General features: G+C 39.5%; 2 protein-coding genes across 2 annotated transcripts; both read left to right on the top strand.

The window, feature by feature from the left end:
• The first annotated feature begins 1,105 nt into the window (after positions 1 to 1,105).
• On the top strand, positions 1,106 to 11,916 carry LOC135463402 (uncharacterized). The gene is made up of 10 exons (XM_064740662.1): positions 1,106 to 1,169; positions 2,706 to 2,829; positions 3,801 to 3,898; positions 4,899 to 4,999; positions 5,679 to 5,845; positions 6,875 to 7,035; positions 8,296 to 8,407; positions 8,820 to 8,932; positions 10,222 to 10,479; positions 11,763 to 11,916. The coding sequence occupies exons 1-10, from the start codon at positions 1,106 to 1,108 to the stop codon at positions 11,777 to 11,779; spliced, it is 1,215 nt and encodes a 404-aa protein (XP_064596732.1). The 3' UTR covers positions 11,780 to 11,916.
• A 1,367-nt stretch (positions 11,917 to 13,283) lies between these two features.
• LOC135464185 (histone-lysine N-methyltransferase, H3 lysine-79 specific-like) lies at positions 13,284 to 23,954 on the top strand. The gene is made up of 8 exons (XM_064741691.1): positions 13,284 to 13,420; positions 15,312 to 15,563; positions 16,445 to 16,612; positions 17,429 to 17,518; positions 18,186 to 18,296; positions 21,497 to 21,622; positions 22,593 to 22,661; positions 23,460 to 23,954. The coding sequence occupies exons 1-8, from the start codon at positions 13,285 to 13,287 to the stop codon at positions 23,495 to 23,497; spliced, it is 990 nt and encodes a 329-aa protein (XP_064597761.1). The 5' UTR covers position 13,284; the 3' UTR covers positions 23,498 to 23,954.
• The last annotated feature ends 218 nt before the right edge of the window (positions 23,955 to 24,172 follow it).

Here is a 24,172-nt window from a genome sequence, read left to right as displayed (position 1 = left end):
TTTTCTGTAGCGGTCTAACAGCAACCTGCGGATGGTCGTGGGTTTTCCCGGTCGTGGGCCGTGGGTTTCCTCCCACCATAATGCTGGCCTCCGTCGTATAAGTGAAATATTCATGAGTACGGCGTAAAACCCCAATCAAATTAATAAATGAATAAATAAATAAATAAATAAATAAATACTTAGCATGTGGTAATGTAGTATTTTATATAGTCAGGATTTTTCTTTTAAACAATTGTGGTGCACTTTATGGGTGGCCGATACTGGAATGATCAGATCGGATGAATCACGGATATTTAGCAATTTGCATACGAAATTTCCCACGTGTGACATTGTAACATTTCCATACAAGTAGTTTTAGCAAACCTACGACTACAGAAAACGCCGCATGAGCATAGAGCGTTTATCACCAAAGTCCAACCAACAATCAAACTGGGGAATAAAAACAAATCCATGTCACACCCCGGGATTGAACCCCGGAGTAATACACCTTAAACCACTGTAACTTGTAAACTGTGGCTGATATGGTGGTCACCGGTTTATATGGGGTATGGTATTAAGAAGCCCATAAGGTTTTGTTCCGCGCATATTATACACCTAAACGGGAAAATCCATTGAATCCTTACTACGCGCTGACAAAAGCACGGCGTCAGTATAAGAGCGTACTACCATAGTATACAAGAAGGTGAAAAAAAAAAATAAAATACGGTCAAACGTGGATCAAGTATAGCTATGGAATAAACCTTTGTCTCGTTTATCTTCACATTTTGTTTGAAACACAGATTTTTTTCCAGTTCGAATGTGTCATTCAGTGTAACTTACTAGATACATATACGTAAATATCGACTGACATATTTAATCTTGGGTCTACGAGGTCTGAAAACGCTCTTTTATATTCTGTTCTCAAGGACCATATTTGCACTCTAATGCGCCTTACCAATCCGCACTCCTTTCACATCAGGGTCTAAAAAGCGTTCATCGGCACACGCCAATCACGGGTGTTGGATATTCATAAGGTGGGGGCGTGTGCTTTACAGTCGATCCATTTCTTGGCGGTCCCTGCATACAGTACCAGGGTGATTACCCCAGCCCTGTAGACAGATCCAAAATGGCCGTGGCTCTCCAAGTCCTCGTACTGGCGATCGCCATCTTCTGTGCTAGTGGACAGCGAGGTAGGAGACTTTCCATTCAGATTTCCTAATTAGAAAGTAACAGTTTCTGTTTTCAAATTGACTATTCATTATGAGGTTGACAGCGATATATTTAACTTGACACTCACTGTAATTCAATGCTCGCACTATTTAACTGCATTAGTAAAATTTATTTAAAATTTGATTGGGGTTTTACGCCGTACTCAAGGATATTTCACTGTTATGGTGGGCAAAGCCTAGGGGAAACACACGACCATCCACAGGTTGCTGCCAGACCCATTAGTTAAATGTTCGATCTTCAATTGCCTGTATGCTAATATTATTACTTCCCAACACTTCTGCACGGTAAACAAGCACATCAATATCATGTGCATCCTCCCTACAAACAGATGTGACAAAGTTATCAGTTATTAACATATCTAAATCGTTATCTGTATATATAATCTAGAACATAAAGCAGTATATAAAAACGTAAACCTGCTATGGACATTGTAATACGACTTAGGAAAATTGAAAACCGGCGAATGATGACCGCAAAGAAACACATGTTACCCGTTAAAGGAACATATGAAAACGGTAAATCAACATATAAAAACCGTAAGCCTGGATGTGAAAGCCGAAAACCAGTATGTGAGAACCGTAAACAAAGTAACACATAAAACCGTAAAGCAGCGTGTGATAACCGTAAAGTAGATGTAACATTTGAAAACCGTAAAGTAGCTTGTGAACACAGTCCAGCAGCATGTGAAAACCGCAAAGTAGCTTGTGAAAGCCGTAAAGTAGCATGTGAAAAGCGTAAAGCAATTTGTGAACACCGTATAGCAGCTTGTGAAAACCGTAAAGAAATTTTTGAAAGCCGGAAAGTAGCACGTGGAAATCATAAAGTACATAAAGCGTGTGAAAACCATAAAATGTCAACGATATGACTCCAGTATACGAACGAAAAATAAGCATATGTAAACTGTAAAGCAGCATACAAAAAACATGAACCAGTATATGAAAACCACAAAGCAGCATGTGAAGAACATAAACCAGTATATGAAAACTGTAAAGCAATACACAAAAAACAGAAACCAGTATATAAAAACTTTGAAAAGCAGTACACAAAAAACAGAAACCAGTATATGAAAACTGTAAAGCAGTACACAAAAAACAGAAACCAGTATATGAAAACTGTAAAGCAGTACACAAAAAACAGAAACCAGTATATGAAAACTGTAAAGCAGTACACAAAAAACATAAACCAGTATATGAAAACTGTAAAGCAGTACACACAAAACATAAACCAGTATATGAAAACTGTAAAGCAATACACATAAAACATAAACCAGTATATGAAAAGCTTAAAGCAGTATGCAAAAAACACAAACCAGTGTATAAAAACCGTAAAGCAGCATACAAAAACATAAACCAGTATATGAAAAGCGTAAAGAAGCATGTGAAGAACACAAACCAGTATATGAAAAGCGTAAAGCAGTGTACAAAAAGCATAAACCAGTGTATGAAAACCGCATAGTCCAGTTGAAGAAAAATTAAGAAATGTCTTTCTCTTTGCAGAACCCTTCAATGGAACAAATCCACTGTTTCCTGAAACGTCAACATTTTCATACAATGTGGTCTTGAATTTCCGCAGTGCAACCGAGAAGATAGGGCCTGTTTGTAACCGTTACATCACTGTGCCGTGAGTATACCAATACACGTCTGTAACTATTACATCACTGTGCCGTGAATTTACCAGTATACGTTTATAACCACCACGTCAATTTACCGCGAGTATACCAGTACAGGTCTGTAACCACCTCATCATTGTCTCGTGAGTATACCAGTACACGCCTGTAATCATTACATCAGCGTGCAGTGAGTATACCATTAAAGGTTTGTAACCACTTTATCAGTGTCACTGAGTCGTGACTAAACCGGTTCAACACTGTAACCACTACATAATTGTGTCGTGAGTAGCCTATACCATCTCCGTAACAACTACGTTACTGTGCCGTGAGTATACCAGTGTACGTATGCAACCGCTACAATACTGTGTCGTGAGTATACCAGTACAAGTTTGTAACAAATACATCAGCGTGCCGTGAGTATACCAGTACTAGTCTGTAACCACTACATTACTGTGCCTTGAGTATTCCAGTTCACGTCTGTAACCACTACATCAGTGTCCCATGAGTACCACTATATTACCAGTTCGCGTCTGTAACCACTACATCAGTGTACCGTGAGTACATCAGTACAAGTCTGTAACCACTACATCAATGTGCGGGGAGTATACCAGTACTAGTCTTTAACCACTACGTCAGTGTGCTGTGAATACCACTACACGTCTGTAACCACTACATCAATGTGCGGGGAGTATACCAGTTCGCGTCTGTAACCACTACATCAGTGTGCCGTGAGTACACCAGTACGCGTCTGTAAACAATACATTGCTGTGTCGTGAGTATACCAGTATACGCCTGTAACCACTACATTACTATGCCTTCAGTATTCCAGTTCACGTCTACAACCACTACATCACTGTGGTATACAACGCTGTATACCAGTACACGTCTGTAACCACGACATCACTGTGTCGTGAGTTTGACTGCACGCGTCTGACGACGACGACAACCAAAAATGACGATGATATTTCTATTATCCTTCCAGTGGCTCCCAAACACAGCTGGATGTGAGGACCAGATCGCGGGTTTTCGCCCGTGAGGCGCGTGTGCCTCCCCAGGTGACTATACAGGGATCCGCTAGCAGTAAGTAACGACCTCTATCAGAATATAAAACACTGTCGGCATTAATCAAAGATGAAACAATAGCAACAGCCCTAAAACCGAATTACCCCATCGATTGTTTATCACAAGGCATTGTTGCTAAACGTTGGCTTCATGACTCGTTGTTATGTTAAGGAAGAAATCTTTCGGTTTGTCGATGCACAGTCTGGCACACAACCATTAAAGGCAAATAAAGCATTAAAATAAAGTATGTATCAGTTAAAAGATAAGTTAAAAGACAAGTTAAAAGTTTTATTTAAAACACTGCATTTAAAACATAGGATCCTATGGTGGTATGTTGGAACCCAGAGGGTAGCAGTGACTTTACAGCAATATTTTTGGCTTGAAAAAGATCTATTTGTTGAATGCATCCATAGCTCTAGATGAAGATGCATTATGATTGATGAAATAGAGCAACCTGGGTGTGTGTCAAATGGCAAAATGTTGAAGGGATATCATTGGTCCCAGTATGGTAAGACAAGGCCACAGTAGAAAGCAAAGTTTTAAATACATTTTACTAGGACGAAAAATATTCTAAAAGAATAAATCTAACTATTTTCCCAGACAATATTTAATAGTTTCATCTGTCATCTGACATGTGCTTCATCTATGTGTGTTCATTGCCTTTAACATGTGGTATGTTAACAGGGAAATTTAAGCAGCTCCCTAAAACTGCAAATTATACAAATAAAACAGCAAATACAAATGGCGCCCTCACGCCCGGGTTTTCCCCAGAATGCGCCAGTGTGAATGATCAGTGACGTAATTTATAGTTTAGGGCTACTTTAAACGAGATATAAGGAGTCTCCAAAAATAAACAGTTAGTCCCTATTAATGCGTTTTCTTCGTGTAGCGTAGAAAAGAAAAGAAAAATTCCAACTTTTTGGAAACAAACTTTGAGGCCTCTACGTTAGCACGATAGACTCTTGACACTAACAAACTATAACAGTGCTCTTAAGTTGTTGTATATTTTCGTTTTCAGCTCAGCTTTTCACGTTGATTCTCGCCTCACAACCAGAGGAAGAGATGCAGTACGCGACGCCAACAAGGCCGTTTGTCCATTATATACAGACTGATGTTCAGGTGAGAAAAGAATATATCCACTGGATGATTTGAGAACTCCGATGTTCAGGTGAGAAGGCAATATATTCAGTGAGTGATTTGAATATCAGTTAATTTAGGGGCCTATAAGTCAGTATAGAAGCCTATGAGTCAGTTTAGGGGCTTACCAGTAAGTATAGGGGTCTGCCAATCAGTTTAGGGGCGTAGTCAGTTTAGGAGCGCATCAGTCAGTGCGGGGGATTATCAGCCAGTACCTCAATGTGGGAGCCTATCAGCCAATGTCTCTGGTAGTGTCCAAGCCTATCAGTCAGTGTCTCGCTCAGTGTACAGGCCTATCAGCCAATGTCTCAATCAGTGCCAGAGCCTATCAGTCAATGTCTCAATCTGTGTACATGCCTTTCCGTAAATGTCTCAATCGGTGTACATGCCTATCGGCCAATGTCTCAATCGGTGTACAGGTATGTCAGTAATTGTCTCAATCAGTGCACATGCCTATTAGTCAATGTATATATGTCAGCCGGTGTTAAATTCGATGTACATTGCGAGCATAAAACATTAGCTCGTCATAGATCAAAACTGATGGGTTTTTTTATAGTGGCGCTAAGAATTTATCGACATTAGTACCTACGCCGTCGTGAGGTGACAAACATGTCGAAAACAAAACAAAACAAAACTCAAGAAGTATGTTCTTTGATTTAAGATCGGTCGTCAAGGAGCGTTGACGCTGACGTCATTCGTGCCGTTTTTACCTGTGACGTCAGAGGACCAAATCGTATTGGTCATGTTGTACACTCAGGCAGGACCAATGCCCCTGGATACATCAATCTCGAGATTCGTAGACAACGAGTGTGATCTCGGGGCTGGCAGGTAAGACTGGATTTCTTGTATTTTTGTTTTTTGTTTTTGTTTTGTTTCGTTTTTTGTTGTTGTTGTTGTTTTTTTATTTCTTTTATTTTTTTCACACTGCATGCATTGATTGACCTACAGAATATAAGCACAATCAATTTTGTACATGTGGCTTGGCTTAAATAATGTATTTATTTGTTTATTTGTTTAATTGGAGTTTTACGCTGTACTCAAGAATATTTCCAGCATTATGGTGGGGATGGGGGGGGGGGACCGGACAGAGTCCGTTTGAAACCTATGGCCATCCGCAGGTTGCAGAAGGCCTATAGCCTAACTGGAGAGGAAGCTAGCATGCGCTGGACTTGAACTCACATCTATTGCATTGTTCCTTGGTTATTGTTCTGCGTTGCGCAAACTAACCACTAAGTTATGGAGGCCACCGTTTTAATTTCGTGGAGCACAGTGACAACTGTACAGCTGACAGTGGGAAAGATCTTAATGTTCACTGAAAATGCAATCTTGCAGAAATATATCTCAGAAAACTCTACAAATACACCATTACAGACTATTAACATTGATTAGATAGAGGGGGAGAGCGGTGCATTAATTAGCAATATCGGAAAGAAAAAGTAAAATAGTTTGTAATAGTTCGATTAGCACCAATTACTCACCCGTGAGTAAATCCAACTTGCTAGGTACCGTAGCCGAAATTGTAGGCCCCTATCAACAGTCTTCTCCGATAGACTTTTGTCTGTTCGGTGCTTGATGACTCGTGATACATCTCTTCACAACAAACAGTATATCACGCATATTAATAATCTGTTATAACTCACCTGTGTGACGGCATGTTCGCTTAATGTCGTTCACAATATCGTGCTTGAGATAGATATGAGACTCTACCTAAAGGGAGACAACTTGAGCGAAAATTTGAAAGACTCTCCAGTAAGGGTTATCTACCTTGCATGAAAAGCCGTTCAACATTCTCGACATTTGGTTGGCCACTGAATGCTTATTGGCTCATTCCTTTAGTCAACCATTTCTTCCTTACAGGTGTAGCTTCAGAATCGAAGATTTCGTTGCCAACAAGTCCTTGACTCTAGCCTTTGCCGGGTACTTCCTCGTTGCCACGGATCAATATTCGACCGCAGCTGCAACGGCGTTACCTTTCTTTGAAAATGGCTGTTTCTGGTTGGACAAATTTGATCTGAAAGGTAAGGAATTAAAATTATGGAAGGCCAGATTATCCAATAAACATTTGGAATGCAAAAGACTGCACCATTTAGAGTAAAACCAGGCAGCGAAATCTGTGTGATAGCTGGCCAATGGTTAAACGTAATGGTTGAAATGCGCCTATTGTCAAGTCATGGCCTTTGCTGAATAATGTTCGAATTGAAAATCAATGATTAATTAATAAATACATTTGCACTAGAATTTGGTATTTTCAGCTAGCAAAAAAGTTCAACCTTAATATTGATCATATTTGTATTTTTAATATATTGATAAATATTGTCATAGTTCAGTGAAACTAATTGCATGTGTTTGGATACAATCAACACATTTACCTTGAAATATATCAATTGGACATACATCAAATACTTATTTAGAGCATTTTTATAAAAAGACGACATATAGCAAAAGGTTGTCCCAAATATCCACCCTACAAAAATATTTTCAAATAGCTTTTTTTTTTTAAGAAATAGAAAAAAATGCCAAAGGCCGTATTAGAAAATAATTGTCACGCTCTTTCGTCTGATGTTTTCTGAAACATTTCTATGTCTTCTTTTCTTTTAAAGTTAAACATGAGCGGTTATCTTCTGACCTGCTTCGACTTGAGTGATAACCATATTCGTCTTGAGATTACGTCAGAATATAACTTTTATGACTGCTATTAAATTGTCATTGATAGGTTAGCACCGGCTCCTGCGTTCCTCCAGCCCTTGACTATTGAGGTCACTTGTTCAAATCCAGCTTTGGCTGAATGTTTCCGTTTCTGTGGTGTCAGGGGGTTTGTCAGATACCTCGCGAGGTTCATTGGATTAGACAGGGCACCTCTGTTTACCTCCACACGTAATCTCTGACGGCCGCTATATATACTCAAAAAATTAATCTGTTAATTTTAACAGAAAGTCTATTGTCCGAGTAATGCTGGAATGTATTCTGTTATTTGCAGCAGATCATTCTGTTAAATATAACACACATATTCTGTGAATTGGACATGGAGATTCTATTACACTACTGGGTATTAGGATATTACATTGAATATGACAAAACATTGTGTAATAATAACAGAATACATTCTGGCATCACCTCAGACAACAGACTATCAGTCAAAATTAACAGATTAATTTTTAAAGTGTAATTCAAAAAATACGGCTTTAAACGTCGATCAAGTATTTATATTGCTCATATCTGTGTTTAATCACGTCATCATTCATTGTGGCTGCAACTTTTTATTTACTTTTTTATCGCAGCTAACGTCCTTATCGGTGATAAGGCTGACCAGCTGAAGTTGGGTGTGATGGCAAAGTTCATCACCCCAGGGGAAATGTTAGACCCAGTCTGCGGCAGGGTGTTCCACTACAAGTACGTGTCTTCAGGTGTTCTTATCACTTACTGGGTTGGTCTGCAGCAGTTGCAAAGTTAGTTGTTCAAGTTCTTACAGTTTTTCGCTCATTTTAAACAAAAGACTTAAAACCATTAACAAATTAGGTGAAATATTTTCAGCAATGTGTTTAACCACATTGCAGCAATGTCCATATTCCTGTTCTTTTCTTCGTCATTGCTATTGATCGCAATGTCTATGTACCTGTTTTTTTTTTGTTTTTTTGTTTTTTCGTCTTTCCTGTATTCCTGTTTTCTCTCAGTAATGTCTATATTCCTGTTATTTTATTCGCCGTGGCCACTGTCAGCCATGTCTATATACCTATTTTTTTTCCTTCGTTGTGACAGCTTTTAGCAATGTCTTTATTTCTTATTTTTCCTTCGTGGTGGCCAGAGAGGATAAAGTGGAGATCACAGCTGGGACTGGAAAACCCGTACCCGCCCGGAAAACCAGAACGATTCCGTGGGTCTGGTATCATACGATGGACGGGGACGAGAGTTGGAAAGGTAAAACATGTATACCATCGTCCGTAGGGCGTACACGGGGATGTTACCTGACGGAGATGATAGGATGTGGAGCTAGCTGGCTCAGCTGGTTTTAGCGACGGCTTTCGGCGACTACCAGATCCTTCAGCTCCGAATCGAACTCTCTCTGCTTCGGCTATGGCTTTGTCAAAATGTCTGTCAGTCGCTTGACGAAGGTCGGTGGTTTATTCCTGGTATTCCTGGACTCCTCCACCTATAAATCTGACAGCCACCGTGCAACAATTCTTGAACACAACGCCAGCTATTTAATCAATCAGCCAGTCAGTCAGCCAGTTAGTCTGCCTGTCAGTCAGTCAGTAAGACAAGCAGTCAGTTAGTCTGCCTGTCAGTCAGTCAGTAAGGCAACCAGTCAGTTAGTCTGTCTGTCTGTCAGTCAGTCAGTCAGTCAGTCAGTAAGACAGTCAGCCAGTCAGTAAGACAGCTAGTCAGTTAGTCTGCCTATCAGTCAGTCAGTCAGTCAGTCAGTCAGTCAGTCAGTCAGTCAGTCAGTCAGTCAGTCAGTCAGTCAGTCAGTCAGTCAGTCAGTCAGTCAGTAAGACAGTCAGTAAGACAGTCAGTCAGTCAATAACACAGTTGGTCAGTCAGTAAGACAGTCAGTCAGTCAGTCAGTCAGTAAGACAGCCAGTCAGTCAGTCAGTCAGTCAGTCAATCAGTCAGTAAGACAGTCAGTCAGTCAGTAAGACAGCCAGTCAGTAAGTCAGTCAGTCAAAGTCAGTCAGTCAGTCAGTCAGTCTGTAAGACAGCCAGTAAGACAGTCAGTCAGTCAGTCGGTCAGTCAGTCAGTCAGTCAGTCAGTCAGTCAGTCAGTCAGTCAGTCAATCAATCAGTCAATCATTAGGAGATGATAGATCCAGTCTGTGACACAGTACAAGCATAAGTAATTGCATTTTGGCTTTCTGATCACCGAAGCCAAGAATTTCAAAGTACATGTCTTATGGTTTATCCGTATTCTGCTTTAAAGCTATATCTTGGAAACCGAATGCTTGAGTTATGACACACCAGTTTCTGTACGTTAATCATAACGGAACCGTGAGCAAATTAAACATTCATTCGTTGTCATTAGTGTTCTGTTACTGGGGTTTGGGACAATAAATTCAGTCAGCTGCCACCTTCACAGAAGTCATCTTATCTTTATGCGATAAATATGAAAAAGAATTGATTTATGTAATTTTGTTAAACTGGACCCAGATATCATGCTCTATTTATATGTTCTTCATTAAAACTAACTTTCCCTCCATTTTTCTTTGCAGAGGACTGGTTTACCCTGGCTTACGTCTCTCAGGTCACCGACTGGCCCGCTGGCGGGAGCCCCGAGAAGCCTATGCTGCTCTGGTTGGTCACTAATATCCACGGAGGTGACGTCAGCAATGGGATGTGCGATGTGCCTTACCTCCCGGCCATGCCGTCACAGGGCGAGCAGGAAGAAGCCTTCCTGTTGTTCAAGCAAAAAAAGAAAGTGGAAATCAACCTGCGGATTATTCCGAGTCCGATTGTGAGCTACAGTTCAGGTAATTTTTTATTATTATTATTTTTTATTTCTCTTCTGTTTCTATAAAATATATATCTTATACCGTACACTAAGAAACAGACGTTTAACCTTTAAACGTGTGATAAACGTATCTTTGCAACAGAAAACAAACGTGCTTAATGTTTAATTTTATACAACAGGTGTTAGTATTTATAAAATAACTGCATGTATTTATGAATTAAATCAATGCTATTTATTAAATAAACGCGTGTTTAAGAAATAAACGTATATTGAACATGTTAAACGTTAGCAGCTATAGCAGTGTAAGTGAATAACATCACCGGCGAAAGCCAATTTCTCTGTAGGCATTTCAGCTACGTGTGTTAGATTCCTTAAGAAATATGTATCCATCGAAAACGTATTATAAAGGACTTACACAATATAGAAAGACTACAGCACAGAGAGTAAAACCAGAGCAACGACTACAGTGTGGCAAATGACCACACTTAACAGTGAAATACGGTTGCTTGTCAGTTTACATCAGTTATAAATTTATTCTAACAGTTCATATAAATACTTAAAGTATTAGCAGATTGCACATCCCATAGCACCATCGCTTAAGCAGAATTAGATTTTAAAAATGAGGTGATATTTCATAAAATTCACACTTTCTCTGGAATTATTCAAGTAATTCAGTGAAAAGATACTTTTTGTGTTTAGATTTAATTACTAACAGCTCAAGGGCCGGTTCCATGAAACTCAGTTAACTTAGTTTGCCCTTAACTACCATGACGACATGTGTTGTAGAGATATAGAGTGCACTTAGCTAAGGGCAACTTAACACTAAGTATGCTTCATGAAACCAGCCCTGGGTCGATTGCTGAAAACAATTTACGATTGGCATGTTTCTGGTGAATGAGCTCTTCGGTGTATTAGCCATATATTGATCACAGATGATCAAAGAAATTATTTATTTTTATTTTTCCAATTATTTATATTATATTTTGAAATTATTAAGATTAAGAAGTTAAAACGCATTGCAATTCGGTCACATTTTTTAAATAGACTCTAGATTTTCGACTTTATTTGTCAATATTACTATGTATGGAAATTGTGTTATAAATGCTTATTCAGTCAGCTGTGTCCTTGATAAGCAAATGCCCTTCGACAGGTATTTGGAAAGGAAACTGATTTAAAACCGCAGCCAAACTGGCGAGAGCTGGATTCGAACCTGCGACTACACGATTTAGGCGAATAGTTTAGTTTTATACACGGACAATGTTTATTAGCAGACATTTCCACGTTTCCTCTGTTATTTTACAGGTGCTCCTTCAACATAGCCAAAAATGGCGGAGGAAAACGAATTGATGTTGGCTGGCGCTCAGACCTTCAAAGTAGCGGCTGATCCGTACACTATCATTAGCCAAATGAAGGCTGGCTACAAAACAGAAGCCGAGGCTTGCACACTTCTGAGGAATTTCAAGAAGAAGGTATTTCTACGTTTTTTCTAGGGTTGAATAGTCTGAAGATCTCTAATCCTAAATATTCTCCATCAACATTCCCCCCCCCATCCCCCTCCAACTCCAACCCCAACCCCTCCAACCCTTGCTACGCTGTCTAGGAGGGTGGTTATCCCTATACATGTGGGCCTTATTGCTTAGCGTGGTAGATGAGCGTAATGGCCCAGGAGTCTCTCACCAAAGCGGTCGCTGTGAGTTCAAGTCCAGCTCATGCTGGCTTCCTCTCTTCCTTTCAATCCTGGGCCGGGGCACACCTAAGACCTGCTTGGAGGTCAGCATTAAGGCGATAGTGCAAGGACTGATTGACCCGTATCAGTATAATAGCTCGGGTGGGGCAGTATGGAAGCACATTACATACACTCTAAGGACTCCTTCGTCGCCATATGACTGACAAATTGTTACGTACTACGTTAAACCCTAAGCACTCACTCTCTCCATACTATTGGTTGTCTTCTTTATATTAAACGAAAGTGGATAGATTTCACTACCTCAGCAATATTTAACGCCTAATGAAGTAAAGAAGATCGAACGTTAAAAAGATTATTTTTAGTAGTTTCGGGGAATTGTTTTAGACTAACACGTCATCAATATAAGGTCTGGTAATTGAAAAGGACTGGTAAAAACTAACACCTAATGTCATGATTCACAAAAACTAACGCCTAAATGTCACGATTCACAAAAACTAACACCTAAATGTCATGAGTCACAAAACTAACACCTAAATGTCATGATTCACAAAAACTAACACCTAAATGTCATGAGTCACAAAAACTAACACCTAAATGTCATGAGTCACACAAATATGATTAACAACAAATTCCAGCGATTTTATTTCACAGTGAGAGAATGAAATTGTTCTGCTGTATGAATAGAAGCCGCATTACTGCTGCCGTTAATGCAACAGTGTCGAGAAGACGGTCAACTGAATTCTGTCAGTTTTAGGCACGGTTTTCATCAATATGTCTGACGTACATTTACAATTTTGACGTTTCTCTTTCGTTCGCTGCTGTCCACCTATGGGTCATGCAGTGAAAATCTCTAAGCATATATCTTAGTTGTTATACAAATCTGTTATGTGATCACGTGACCGTATGTCTGCCGTGCAGATTTAAAACGGATACTCCAATTTGTCACAGCACCTCATTCGCCGCATTGCTTCATTTTTCGAAAAGTATTATATATATATTTGACCCGAACTCGAATTGTCCAGAAAAGAGTCTTTTTTGACTCTTTTTGAAGATGAAAGGATATAACATTCGGGTGTTGAGAGAATAGTCTCGTGATGCATACTTCAATATCGAGGTATCTGTTACTTTTCAGGAAAAATGCTGGGACAGTGTCTACCCAAGTTCACAACGTGGAAGGATATGTGGGAGAAACTGCAGAAAGCTCAAGACGAGGAGGAAAAAAAGCAAATGATGGAGAAGATGAAAGACATGTGCCCAGAACTGGACAAAGATTGTGAGTGTGGACGTCAAGAGTTAGAAAACCAGAATACTCTATGTGTCCTGATCTTTAAAGGTACAGTGTTTCTGTACAACTGTGCACATAAAGCAATGTCGCTGTTCACAAGGACTGCAGCGTAACAGCAGAGAAGCTATGTTTTTACAAAGCTTGGTACAAGCTTTTTAAGGTGGGAAATGATTGTCTCATTATCTGCGCTGTTTTCTTGGCTACATTATTTCATTACAAACTGTTGCCTCTCTACAACACAAGAGGTACAGGTTCATGTGAGTTCATTGCTGGCATTAAAAAGTGGTCGACGGTGCTTTTTTACGTTGTCGTACGTGACCTTAACTGGCGACCTGTCGTACCCAGTAACTTCCCAAAGGTTGGTTGTTTACTCAGGCATTTCGGTTTCCTTACTGGCGACCTGTTATCACCATGACCCATCGTACCTAGTAACTTTCCAAAGGTTGGCTGTTTACTCAAGCATTTCGGTTTCCTTACTGGCGACCTGTTATCACCATGACCCATCGTACCTAGTAACTTCCCAAAGGTTGGTTGTTTACTCGGGCATTTCGGTTTCCTTACTGGTGACCTGTTATCACCATGACCCATCGTACCTAGTAACTTTCCAAAGGTTGGTTGTTTACTCAAGCATTTCGGTTTCCTTACTGGCGACCTGTTATCACCATGACCCATGGTACCTAGTAACTTCCCAAAGGTAGGTTGTTTACTCAGGCATTTCGGTTTCCTTTCTGGTGACCTGTTATCACCATGACCCATCGTACCTAGTAACTTTCCAAAGGTTGGTTGTTTACTCAAGCATTTCGGTTTCCTTACTGGTGACCTGTTATCACCATGACCCATGGTACCTAGTAACTTTCCAAAGGTAGTTTGTTTACTCAGGCATTTCAGTTTCCTTACTGGCGACCTGTTATCACCATGATCCATGGTACCCAGTAACTTTCCAAAGGTTGGTTGTTTACTCAGACATTTCGGTTTCCTTACTGGTGACCTGTTATCACCATGACCCATCGTACCTAGTAACTTTCCAAAGGTTGGCTGTTTACTCAAGCATTTCGGTTTCCTTACTGGTGACCTGTTATCACCATGACCCATCGTACCTAGTAACTTTCCAAAGGTTGGTTGTTTACTCAAGCATTTCGGTTTCCTTACTGGCGACCTGTTATCACCATGACCCATGGTACCTAGTAACTTCCCAAAGGTAGGTTGTTTACTCAGGAATTTCAGTTCCCTTACTGACGACCTGTTATCACCATGACCCATCGTACCCAGTAACTTTCCAAAGGTTGGTTATTTACTCAGGCATTTCGGTTTCCTTACTGGTGACCTGTTATCACCATGACCCATCGTACCCAGTAACTTTCCAAAGGTAGGTTGTTTACTCAGGCATTTCAGTTTCCTTACTGGCGACCTGTTATCACCATGACCCATCGTACCCAAAAACTTTCCAAAGGTTGCTTGTTTACTCAGGCATTTCGGTTTCCTTTCTGGTGATCTGTTATCACCATGACCCATGGTACCTAATAACTCTCCAAAGGCTGGTGGTTTACTCAGGCTTTTCGAGTTTCCTTACCGGTGACCTGTTATCACCATGGCCCATCGTACCCAAAAACTTTCCAAAGGTTGCTTGTTTACTCAAGCATTTCGGTTTCCTTACTGGCGACCTGTTATCACCATGACCCATCGTACCTAGTAACTTTCCAAAGGTTGGTTGTTTACTCACGTATTTCGGTTTCTTCAACCCATATAAAAAATGGCCGCCGTTGTAAAAGTTAACAATGCCTGAGTATTGCATTAAACAACAATGAAATAAGTATATAAACTATAAACTTCCTTGAGATAAACAAAAAAATAATTCTGGCTAAAAACATGTGAATTTCAGTTTCGCAAGACAAACCTTATGAGATGGAAGAAATGAAGGAAAAAATGGAAGAGAAAATGACCGAGATGCAAGAATGGATGAAGAATGAAATGGAGAAGAAGAAGGAAGAAGCAGAAAAGAAGGAGATGGAAGAAAAGCAAAAGAAAGAGATGAATAAGTACTTTATGACGATGTTAATGAAGAAGATGCTGGGCGAAAAGATGGATGACATGGGTGACAAAAAGGACGGAGAGGATGAAGGACAGAAAAAAGGTAGCCTGTTATCGTTTAATATTTTTTAATAGTTATGATATGATGGACTTTCATATTATTGCAAAGAATTTCACTTTTCGTACACTGTTAAAAAATCCTCTGAAAATGTATTCTTAAGCTTCCACTGTTAGCTGACAACTTTCCAACCAATCAATCAATCAACTAACAAACCATCCAATCAAACAATCTATTAACACATCTTTGAATGGATAAATCGACGAATCAGTTAGTCAGTCGACGAGTCATTCATTCAGTCAGTTAGTCCGTCAATCAGTCTGTTTTATTGTGCTTGCTAATAATATAAAAATCTACTCTCATATACAGCGACACTTAAGAGCATTTCATCTAATCAATCAGTTAATCAATGATTTAATCAGTTATTTAGTCAATCAGTAAACCACTCAATCAATCTTCTGATCGATCAACCAGTCATTCAATTGACGAAGCAATCAAACAATCATCCAATCAGTCAATCCATGAAGCAATCAATCAATCATTCAAGACCGGCCCCGATAATACAGTTGGTAGAGCGTCCGCTTCGGGAGGCGGTAGATCTAGGGTCAATCCAGGGTCGAGTCACACCTAAGACACAATAGCTAGTAACTTCATCGCCTGGCGTCCAGCTTGAAAGGGATAGTGCAACGACTGGTTGACCGGTATCAGTATAATAGCTCTGGCGGGGCAACTTATTTGCCTTCAGCAAGTCGTCTCAGTGAAGCACCACTAAAAGAGCGTTGGAAATACGTGTTGCAAGGAGGAGGCACATAACATGTACTCTAAGGATCCCTTCCTCGTCAAATGACTGAAAAAATTGTTTAGTACGACGTTAGACCCCAACTTCTGACTCCCTCACTCAATCAGCCAATTAAATCTTCACTCAGACTGTGCCCATGAGATGATGGAGATGATGATGAAGATGAAAGCAGGAATGGATCTGATGAAGGGCAGTTGGGAGGATACCGAGAAGGAGTTAGGGCCTTGCATGATGGCCGTATCCGCTCACCTGAAGAAACTGCACGAGGAGTACGTGGCGAAGAAGAAGATGGAATGTAAGGCATTCAGCAGACATTTCTCCTTGGTTTTGTATAAACATTTCTTATTTCTATAATTGCGGTCGCTCTGAGTTCAAATCCAGCTCATGCTGGCTTCCTCTCCGGCCGTACGTGGGAAGGTCTGACAGCAACTTGCGGTTGGTCGTGGGTTTCCCCCGGGCTGTGCCCGGTTTCGATCCACCATAATGCTGGCCGCCGTCGTATAAGTGAAATATTCTTGAGCGCGGCGTAAAACACCAATCAAATAAATAAATAAATATTTCTATAAAGGTGAAATATCGGTACATCCTTCAGTGATAAAAAGCGATATTTCACCTGGTTAGATATCACTAATTTGTTACCGTATTACCGTCAATTTATCTATCACTAAGCCCTTTTAGACTTCTTAGTAATGTAGGCTTTAGGGTCAGAAACTGTTTTAATGTCACTAGGACCTTTTGGAAATCCGTACAATGTAGGTTTTGTGTACAAATCCATCGTGTCCAGATTTGCGATGGTATACATGTAAAAGACTTTTTACAAAACCTCAGAGACACGGCGAAACTATTTAACCAAAATGGTTGACGTGACTTGCTTCTTTAATTAAATAAGTAATTCAAATGATAATATATATTCATTAATTCAGGAGAGAAGTCGTACTAAATATTTGTATTAATTATATGAATACATGTGTATGTGTTTATTATTTTGCTGTATTTCTCTTATATTTAAATGGCGATAACTGTGTTTCTTGGAACCACGAGATTTTGATTAGATGTGAGAGGTTGTCTTGTTAATATATTATTTCCAACTGTAGCTTTTTTTATCCGATAGATATGAAGGAACAATTTGAGGAGTACATGAAGGAAAAGATGCACGAGTTTGTAAAACACATGATGATGCAGAAGATGGCTAATTATCTGGGTAAGAATAGCTACACTGCTTTGTAAACTGCGCTAAGATTTATTTATTTGATTGATGTTTTATGCCATGCTCAGGAATGAATATATGACTTACACGAGGACGGTCAGCGTTATGATGGGTGGAAGGACTGGACAAAGTCCGAATGAAATTTGGGTTTCATGAATACAACATTACTAACATGTTTTTGTAATGGCGTATATGTGAACAGAATGCTCTGAAAAACGTGTTTTGGTTGAAATGTGGAGCGGAAGATTGTGAATATCATTATCATTAATCATATATTAAAAACATTATCACCATGTGTTTATGAGGTATAACTGAATACTGTGCTGTCAAAAACGTGTTTTGGTTGAAATGCGGAGCGGAAGATTGTGAATATCATTATCATTAATCATATATTAAAAACATTATCACCATGTGTTTATGAGGTATAACTGAATACTGTGCTGTCAAAAACGTGTTTTGGGTGAAATGCGGAGCGGAGGATTGTGAATATCATTATCATTAATCATATATCATTAACATTATCACCATGTGTTTATGGGGTATAAGTGAATACTGTGCTCTCAAAAACGTGTTTTAGACGTTGAGAAATGCGAAACGAAGAATTGCGAATACTTCTGTGTAGGGTGTCTGTGAATACAGGTCTTTCACAAACGTGTTTTAGGTGTTGAGAAATGCGGAGCGGAGGAGGGCGAGGAAGATCCTTGTGCTGACCCTCAGAAAGTCAGGATGATGCTGTGGAAAAAATATGTCACGATGAAGGGGATGAAACAGGGTAAGAAACGCCATGATGAAATAGATGAAACAACATAAGATATGGCATAATGAAGGAGATTAAACAGGGTAAAATACACCATAGTGAATGAGCTGAAAGCGCATAAAATGAGCTGTGATGAAGGGAGATGAAACCGAGTAAGAAACGCCATAGTGAATGAGATGAAGCATGTAAGATGAGCTGTGATGAAGGAGGTGAAACAAACTAAGGGGCACCATGGTGAAGGAGATGAAGCATGTAAGATGAGCTGTGATGAAGGAGGTGAAACAAACTAAGGGGCATCATGGTGAAGGAGATGAAACAAGGTAAGGTCTGTCATGATGAATTAGATGAGACAAGGGACGATAACCTGTGCTGAAGGAGATGAGACAAGAGATGACAACCTGTGCTGAAGGAGATGAGACAAGGGACGACAACCTGTGCTGCAGGAGATGAGACAAGGGACGATAACTTGTGCTGCAGGAGATGAGACAAGGTACGATATCCTGTGCTGCAGGAGATGTGACAAGGGACGATAACCTGTGCTGCAGGAGATGAGACAAGGGACGACAACCTGTGCTGCAGGAGATGAGACAAGGGACGATAACCTGTGCTGCAGGATATGTGACAAGGGACGATAACCTGTGCTGCAGGAGATGAGACAAGGGACGATAACCTGTGCTGCAGGAGATGAGACAAGGGACGATAACTTGTGCTGAAGGAGATGAGACAAGGGACGATAACCTGTGCTGCAGGAGATGAGACAAGGGACGATAACCTGTGCTGCAGGAGATGAGACAAGGGACGATAACCTGTGCTGAAGGAGATGAGACAAGGGACGACAGCCTGTGCTGAAGGAGATGAGACAAGAGACGACAACCTGTGCTGCAGGAGATGAGACAAGGGACGATAACCTGTGCTGCAGGAGATGAGACAAGGGACGATTCCCTGTGCTGCAGGAGATGAAACAAGGGACGATAACCTGTGCTGCAGGAGATGAGACAAGGGACGATAACATGTGCTGAAGGATATGAGACAAGGGACGGTAACCTGTGCTGCAGGAGATGAGATAAGGGACGATAACATGTGCTGCAGGAGATGAGACAAGGGACGATAACATGTGCTGAAGGAGATGAGACAAGGGAGGGTATGTCATGATGAACTAGATGAAAGATAGGGAGATAACCATGGTGAATAAGATAAAACTCAGTAAGATAATCTATGATGATAGAAATAAAGTAACGAAGAAGATGAAAGACCAAAATGAAGGCGATGCCTTGGTGTTAAAGAACGGCTAAATAACGTAAGTTACGCCATGGCGAAAGAGATTAAAGAACGTAAGCTATGCATTAAAGAACGGAAGACAAACCAAGATGACGATGATGAAATAAGGTGAGATATGTCCTGGTGATGAATATTAAATAAAGTGAGATATGTCATGATGATGGAGTTGAAATAAAGTGAGATAAGTCATGGTGATGGAGATTAAATAAAGTGAGATATGTCATGATGATCGAGACGATACGAAGTAAAATAAACAATGATGAAGGATTAAGAAACACAATGAGCTAATTAACTGTAAAACAGATAAAACATATCATTATCTTAAGCCTTGATTAAGATGAAGGAAATCAGTCAGGATATCAGGAGCGATGAAGAGGAGATGGGAAAAATGTAAACAGGTTTCATGATAAAAGATGTCACGTTATAGTAAGGAATGAATTCGGCGGTTTAGTAAAAATCCTACTAGATACTGAGATCAAATGTGTGAGTGAGTGTATCTGGCAGGCTGCAATTTTGGACTTGGCCAGTAAACAGTCCCTACCACGGAGATCAGTTGGAATCGATTCCAAGTTTGTCATTATTTTAGAATAGCCCAAATAATTACCTTTTACTAATGTACACGTGCTATTGTTCAACGTCGGTAATAAGGTGACTTAAATTAAAATAAATAAAGAGGGTTGCATTACAACCTCAAACTATATGTATATATAGAATCAGTTGAACACTATAAATATAATTAAAGGCGTACAGTACAGGGAGTAAAACGAGAGCAGCGACGGCAGTGTGATACACGAACTGTACAGCACAGGGAGTAAAACCAGAGCAGCGAGGGCAGTGTGATACACGTACAGCACAGAGAGTAAAACCAGAGCAGCGACGGCAGTGTGATACACGAACTGTACAGCACAGGGAGTAAAACCAGAGCAGCGACGGCAGTGTGATACACGTACAGCACAGAGAGTAAAACCAGAGCAGCGACGGCAGTGTGATACACGAACTGTACAGCACAGGGAGTAAAACCAGAGCAGCGACGGCACTGTGATACACGTACAGCACAGGGAGTAAAACCAGAGCAGCGACGGCAGTGTGATACAGGTACTGTACAGCACAGAGAGTAAAACCAGAGCAGCGACGGCAGTGTGATACACGTACAGCACAGGGAGTAAAACCAGAGCAGCAACAACAGTGTGATAGCTAGTGAATAGTCACACGCAACCGGTGAAATACGGCCCTGATGTCAATTTACCACAGTCAGGGTTTTATTGTAACTGTTCATGCCAATGCTTAAACAGTAGCAAATTACACAGCCTTTAGCAGAAGGCTCAGATTAATCAGAATTAAGTAAAGGAAAAAAGCTAGGGATGTTAATTGTCATAGCACAGGTACGAGTTTACTAAAATGCAATAATTGTGGTTACTCTTGGTTAATACGTGAAAATTTATTTGTCCAGCGAAAATGGAGTTTTCACCAAAAATCTTTGATTTAGCCTCTTTCTACACAGATATAGCAGGCGAAAAGGGGTACCACTGCATTTATCCAGAAGTGTGCAGGGTGGGTTGAGGTTTTTTTATTGTGAATGCAATACTGCATTGGGAAGTTATCAAGTGATTGGTTCTCTTTTAATGTTGATGCAAAACTGTACCGGGGAGATAGCGCGGAATCTGTTCTGTTTTAGGGTGGATGCAATAATAAACTGGGGAAAAATTGGGCGAGAGTATTTTCTTTAGATGAATGCAATATTGTGCTAGGGAGATATCTCGCGATGGTTTAACAGGGTTGTTCTATTATATGGTTTGAGAACAAAGTCGACTTTGGTAGAAGAGGTTGGTTCTAATACTGGACTTGGAAGATCGCGAGTGATTAGATGTACTTAATAGTTACTTCATGTATACTGATATGAAAGGTTTGTTGATCTGTGTTTGTATTTTTTCTTGTAGGTATGGGAGAAGATAAGAAAGACGATGCCAAGACAATGTACATGATGAAAGAGAAGATGATGGAGGACAAGAAGAAACAAATGAAAGAGATCTTTTTCTTTAAGTCCGTTATGTCAATGATGAAAGGTACAGAATAGAAGCCATGTTTGAAATAAATGTCAGTTGTGAAAGAAGAAAAACTTGAAATAAGAATTATTGAAATAAGCTTTTCTTTTGAATAAATGATAATTAATTTAATTATACCTACTTATGATATAATAACTTATGATAGTTTTCCCGAAAGTTGCGGTTATTTCAACGGGATCATTTTTTATTTCAAAAGTGGTGAATTTTTATTTCACAAGTGGTCAATTTTTATTTTCAAAAGTGGCCAACGTTTATTTCAAAAGTGGTGTTTATTTCAAAAGTGGTGTTTATTTCAAAACTCACATTTTATTTCAAAAATTGTTCTGTCTATAGTTCTGTATAAGCAACATTCTATCTATTCATCCTGTGTATGTTAGGTCTATATATAAACCTCTTTCATGATCCCATACAAAATCCGATGCACGCTATAAAAGAGTTCTATTTTGTCCATTTTTTGAAGCTTTTATTATAGACCATAACTTTGATAAATTGGTTCAAGCGACGAACTCTGTTTTAATCAAGAAATTATAACTCTATATATGCAGCATAAATAGATAGAGGATAGATAATTTATGTCCAAAAGGGGGCGATAACTCCGCAAAGCAAACTTGACAGGCTCAGTATGAAGTTTGTTGAGAATTACCGGCGCAAATCCCACTCTATGTTTGCCTGTTTTATTTATTTACTTATTTGTTTAACGTCATAATAAAAAATTTTACACTTATAATTATATAATAGCGACAAATTTATGAGGAGAGTAAAATGGAGTTTTCGACATATAAAACAACAGACCTGTGGCCAGCCACGGACGAATTTTTCTATGTGTGGCGTACAGCTATCAATCTGTGGAAGATAAGAGCGCCGTCAAAAGTTTATTGTCACCTTGGTGGCCACAAAAACTGGAAGAGCGAGGAAACTCACAACATGCTCAGTTTAACGTTCTGATTCGATGTCTTTATTTCTTTATCAGAAAAAATGGAGGACAAAAAGGAAGACAAAGAAGGTGACACCCTGCCGGCACTCAAGGAATTTGTCCAGAGTGAGTGATATCTGATGACATAACCTTCACCGTAAAAATAACTGTGGAATACATTAAAAAGCTCAACACAGATTCATTAAAGTCATGTTTACAGTGTTATGTTAGTGTATAATCATGCACATAGTGTTATTTCATGCGTAAACTATTATTCAAGTCTATAATTAGTAGTATGTAATAAAAAAAATAAACAATAAAAATGCTTACGTGTTTAGTAAAGGAAGTAAATTTTGATACACATTGGCCTGTACCATAAAAAATAAACTTTGTATAAGTGTTGACAAATTCCAGGGAGCTCTATACTATAATACATTCCTGGTGCCTTTCTCTTCGTGTACAAATATAACCGGACACGCTCTCAAAAAAAAGTATTAAGTTTTTGACACATGCTTGCTGATATGGCCTGGTTTTCATTCTAAAAATAAGTGTTTAATTTTTGTACACATTTTTGTGCTCCACTCATTAAACGCGTCTTAAACGCGTCTGGTGTTTATTCATATCAATCGTATTTATTGAGACGTGTTTATTATAGTAGACATGTAAGATGTTTACTACAATAAACACATCTCTATGATTACTGGACATAGTGGTTATGAATAAACAACCAGGACGCGTTTATTAAGTTGAACACAGAAATGTGTTTATAACGTAAACACTTCATTTTGATGTGTAAAGCACAGGACCAAAAATCAGAGAGTATGTCTTAATCACAGATCGATAATTAATTGATCTCTTATACAGCTCAGAAAAAAATGAATATTCACTTACTTCAGTATATTGAAGATTACTTTTTTTTTTCAGAGGACCCGAGGTGGAAGAGGTTCTGTGATGATCTTTAAGATACCTTTGTTCAAAGATCTACTTCTAGAAACATATCAACACAAATCAGAGCTCATTTCCTTCTTATTAATGTCTTTTTCATTTTAAAATGTAGTTTAAAGTATTATAGATTCGAATTGTGGCTAATCCTAATACTGTTTATAAATAATGCCTTTTGGGGGGGGGAGGGGAGCAGGAAACTGGGATTGAGAGTGGATACGTCTTGTTACATATCCCAGAATGCATCTCAATATAAAGTTTGTGCGGCCGGTAATAGATTCTGGTGAGCAATATTTTAAGCAATCGCCCGCATTCGCATTTAGAGTCCCTCGAACTGATATTGGCGTTATCTCCAACATAACGACCTGTAAAACAAAAATAATTTGTTTAAAATAATAATTAATTTGGACAAAATAATTTGGGCAAAACTCGAAACAGTTTTTATTTAAATAACAATAAAGTGTAAAACTTAATTAAACGTACAATATTTTTCTACATTGTTTTATTCTGTTTTATTTTGCTTTCAACGTTTTTTCGTGATGCTCCTATATAGTGTGGGGGCCTCCGTGGCTCAGTTGGTTAGCGCGCTAGCGCAGCGTAATGACCCAGGAGTCTCTCACCAATGCGGTCGCTGCGAGTTCCACTCCGGCCGTGCGTGGGAAGGTCTGACAGCAACCCGCGGATGGTCGTGGTTT

Source organism: Liolophura sinensis, chromosome 3 (assembly GCF_032854445.1).
Source record: "Liolophura sinensis isolate JHLJ2023 chromosome 3, CUHK_Ljap_v2, whole genome shotgun sequence".
NCBI classification, from domain to species: Eukaryota; Metazoa; Mollusca; class Polyplacophora; order Chitonida; family Chitonidae; genus Liolophura; species Liolophura sinensis.
This window is presented reverse-complemented; position numbering and strand designations above follow the sequence as displayed.

What these genes read in the sequence shown, in the direction of transcription:
- LOC135464185 (XM_064741691.1), top strand. Translation starts at nt 13,285, where the DNA reads ATGCTGGGACAGTGTCTACCCAAGTTCACAACGTGGAAGGATATGTGG. An exon ending in GGATGAAGGACAGAAAAAAG is followed by an intron (nt 15,564 to 16,444) that starts GTAGCCTGTTAT and finishes ATCTTCACTCAG; the next exon opens with ACTGTGCCCATGAGATGATG. An exon ending in GAAGATGGCTAATTATCTGG is followed by an intron (nt 17,519 to 18,185) that starts GTAAGAATAGCT and finishes AACGTGTTTTAG; the next exon opens with GTGTTGAGAAATGCGGAGCG.
- LOC135463402 (XM_064740662.1), top strand. Translation starts at nt 1,106, where the DNA reads ATGGCCGTGGCTCTCCAAGTCCTCGTACTGGCGATCGCCATCTTCTGT. An exon ending in ATATACAGACTGATGTTCAG is followed by an intron (nt 5,000 to 5,678) that starts GTGAGAAAAGAA and finishes CTTTGATTTAAG; the next exon opens with ATCGGTCGTCAAGGAGCGTT. An exon ending in CGGGGACGAGAGTTGGAAAG is followed by an intron (nt 8,933 to 10,221) that starts GTAAAACATGTA and finishes TTTTCTTTGCAG; the next exon opens with AGGACTGGTTTACCCTGGCT.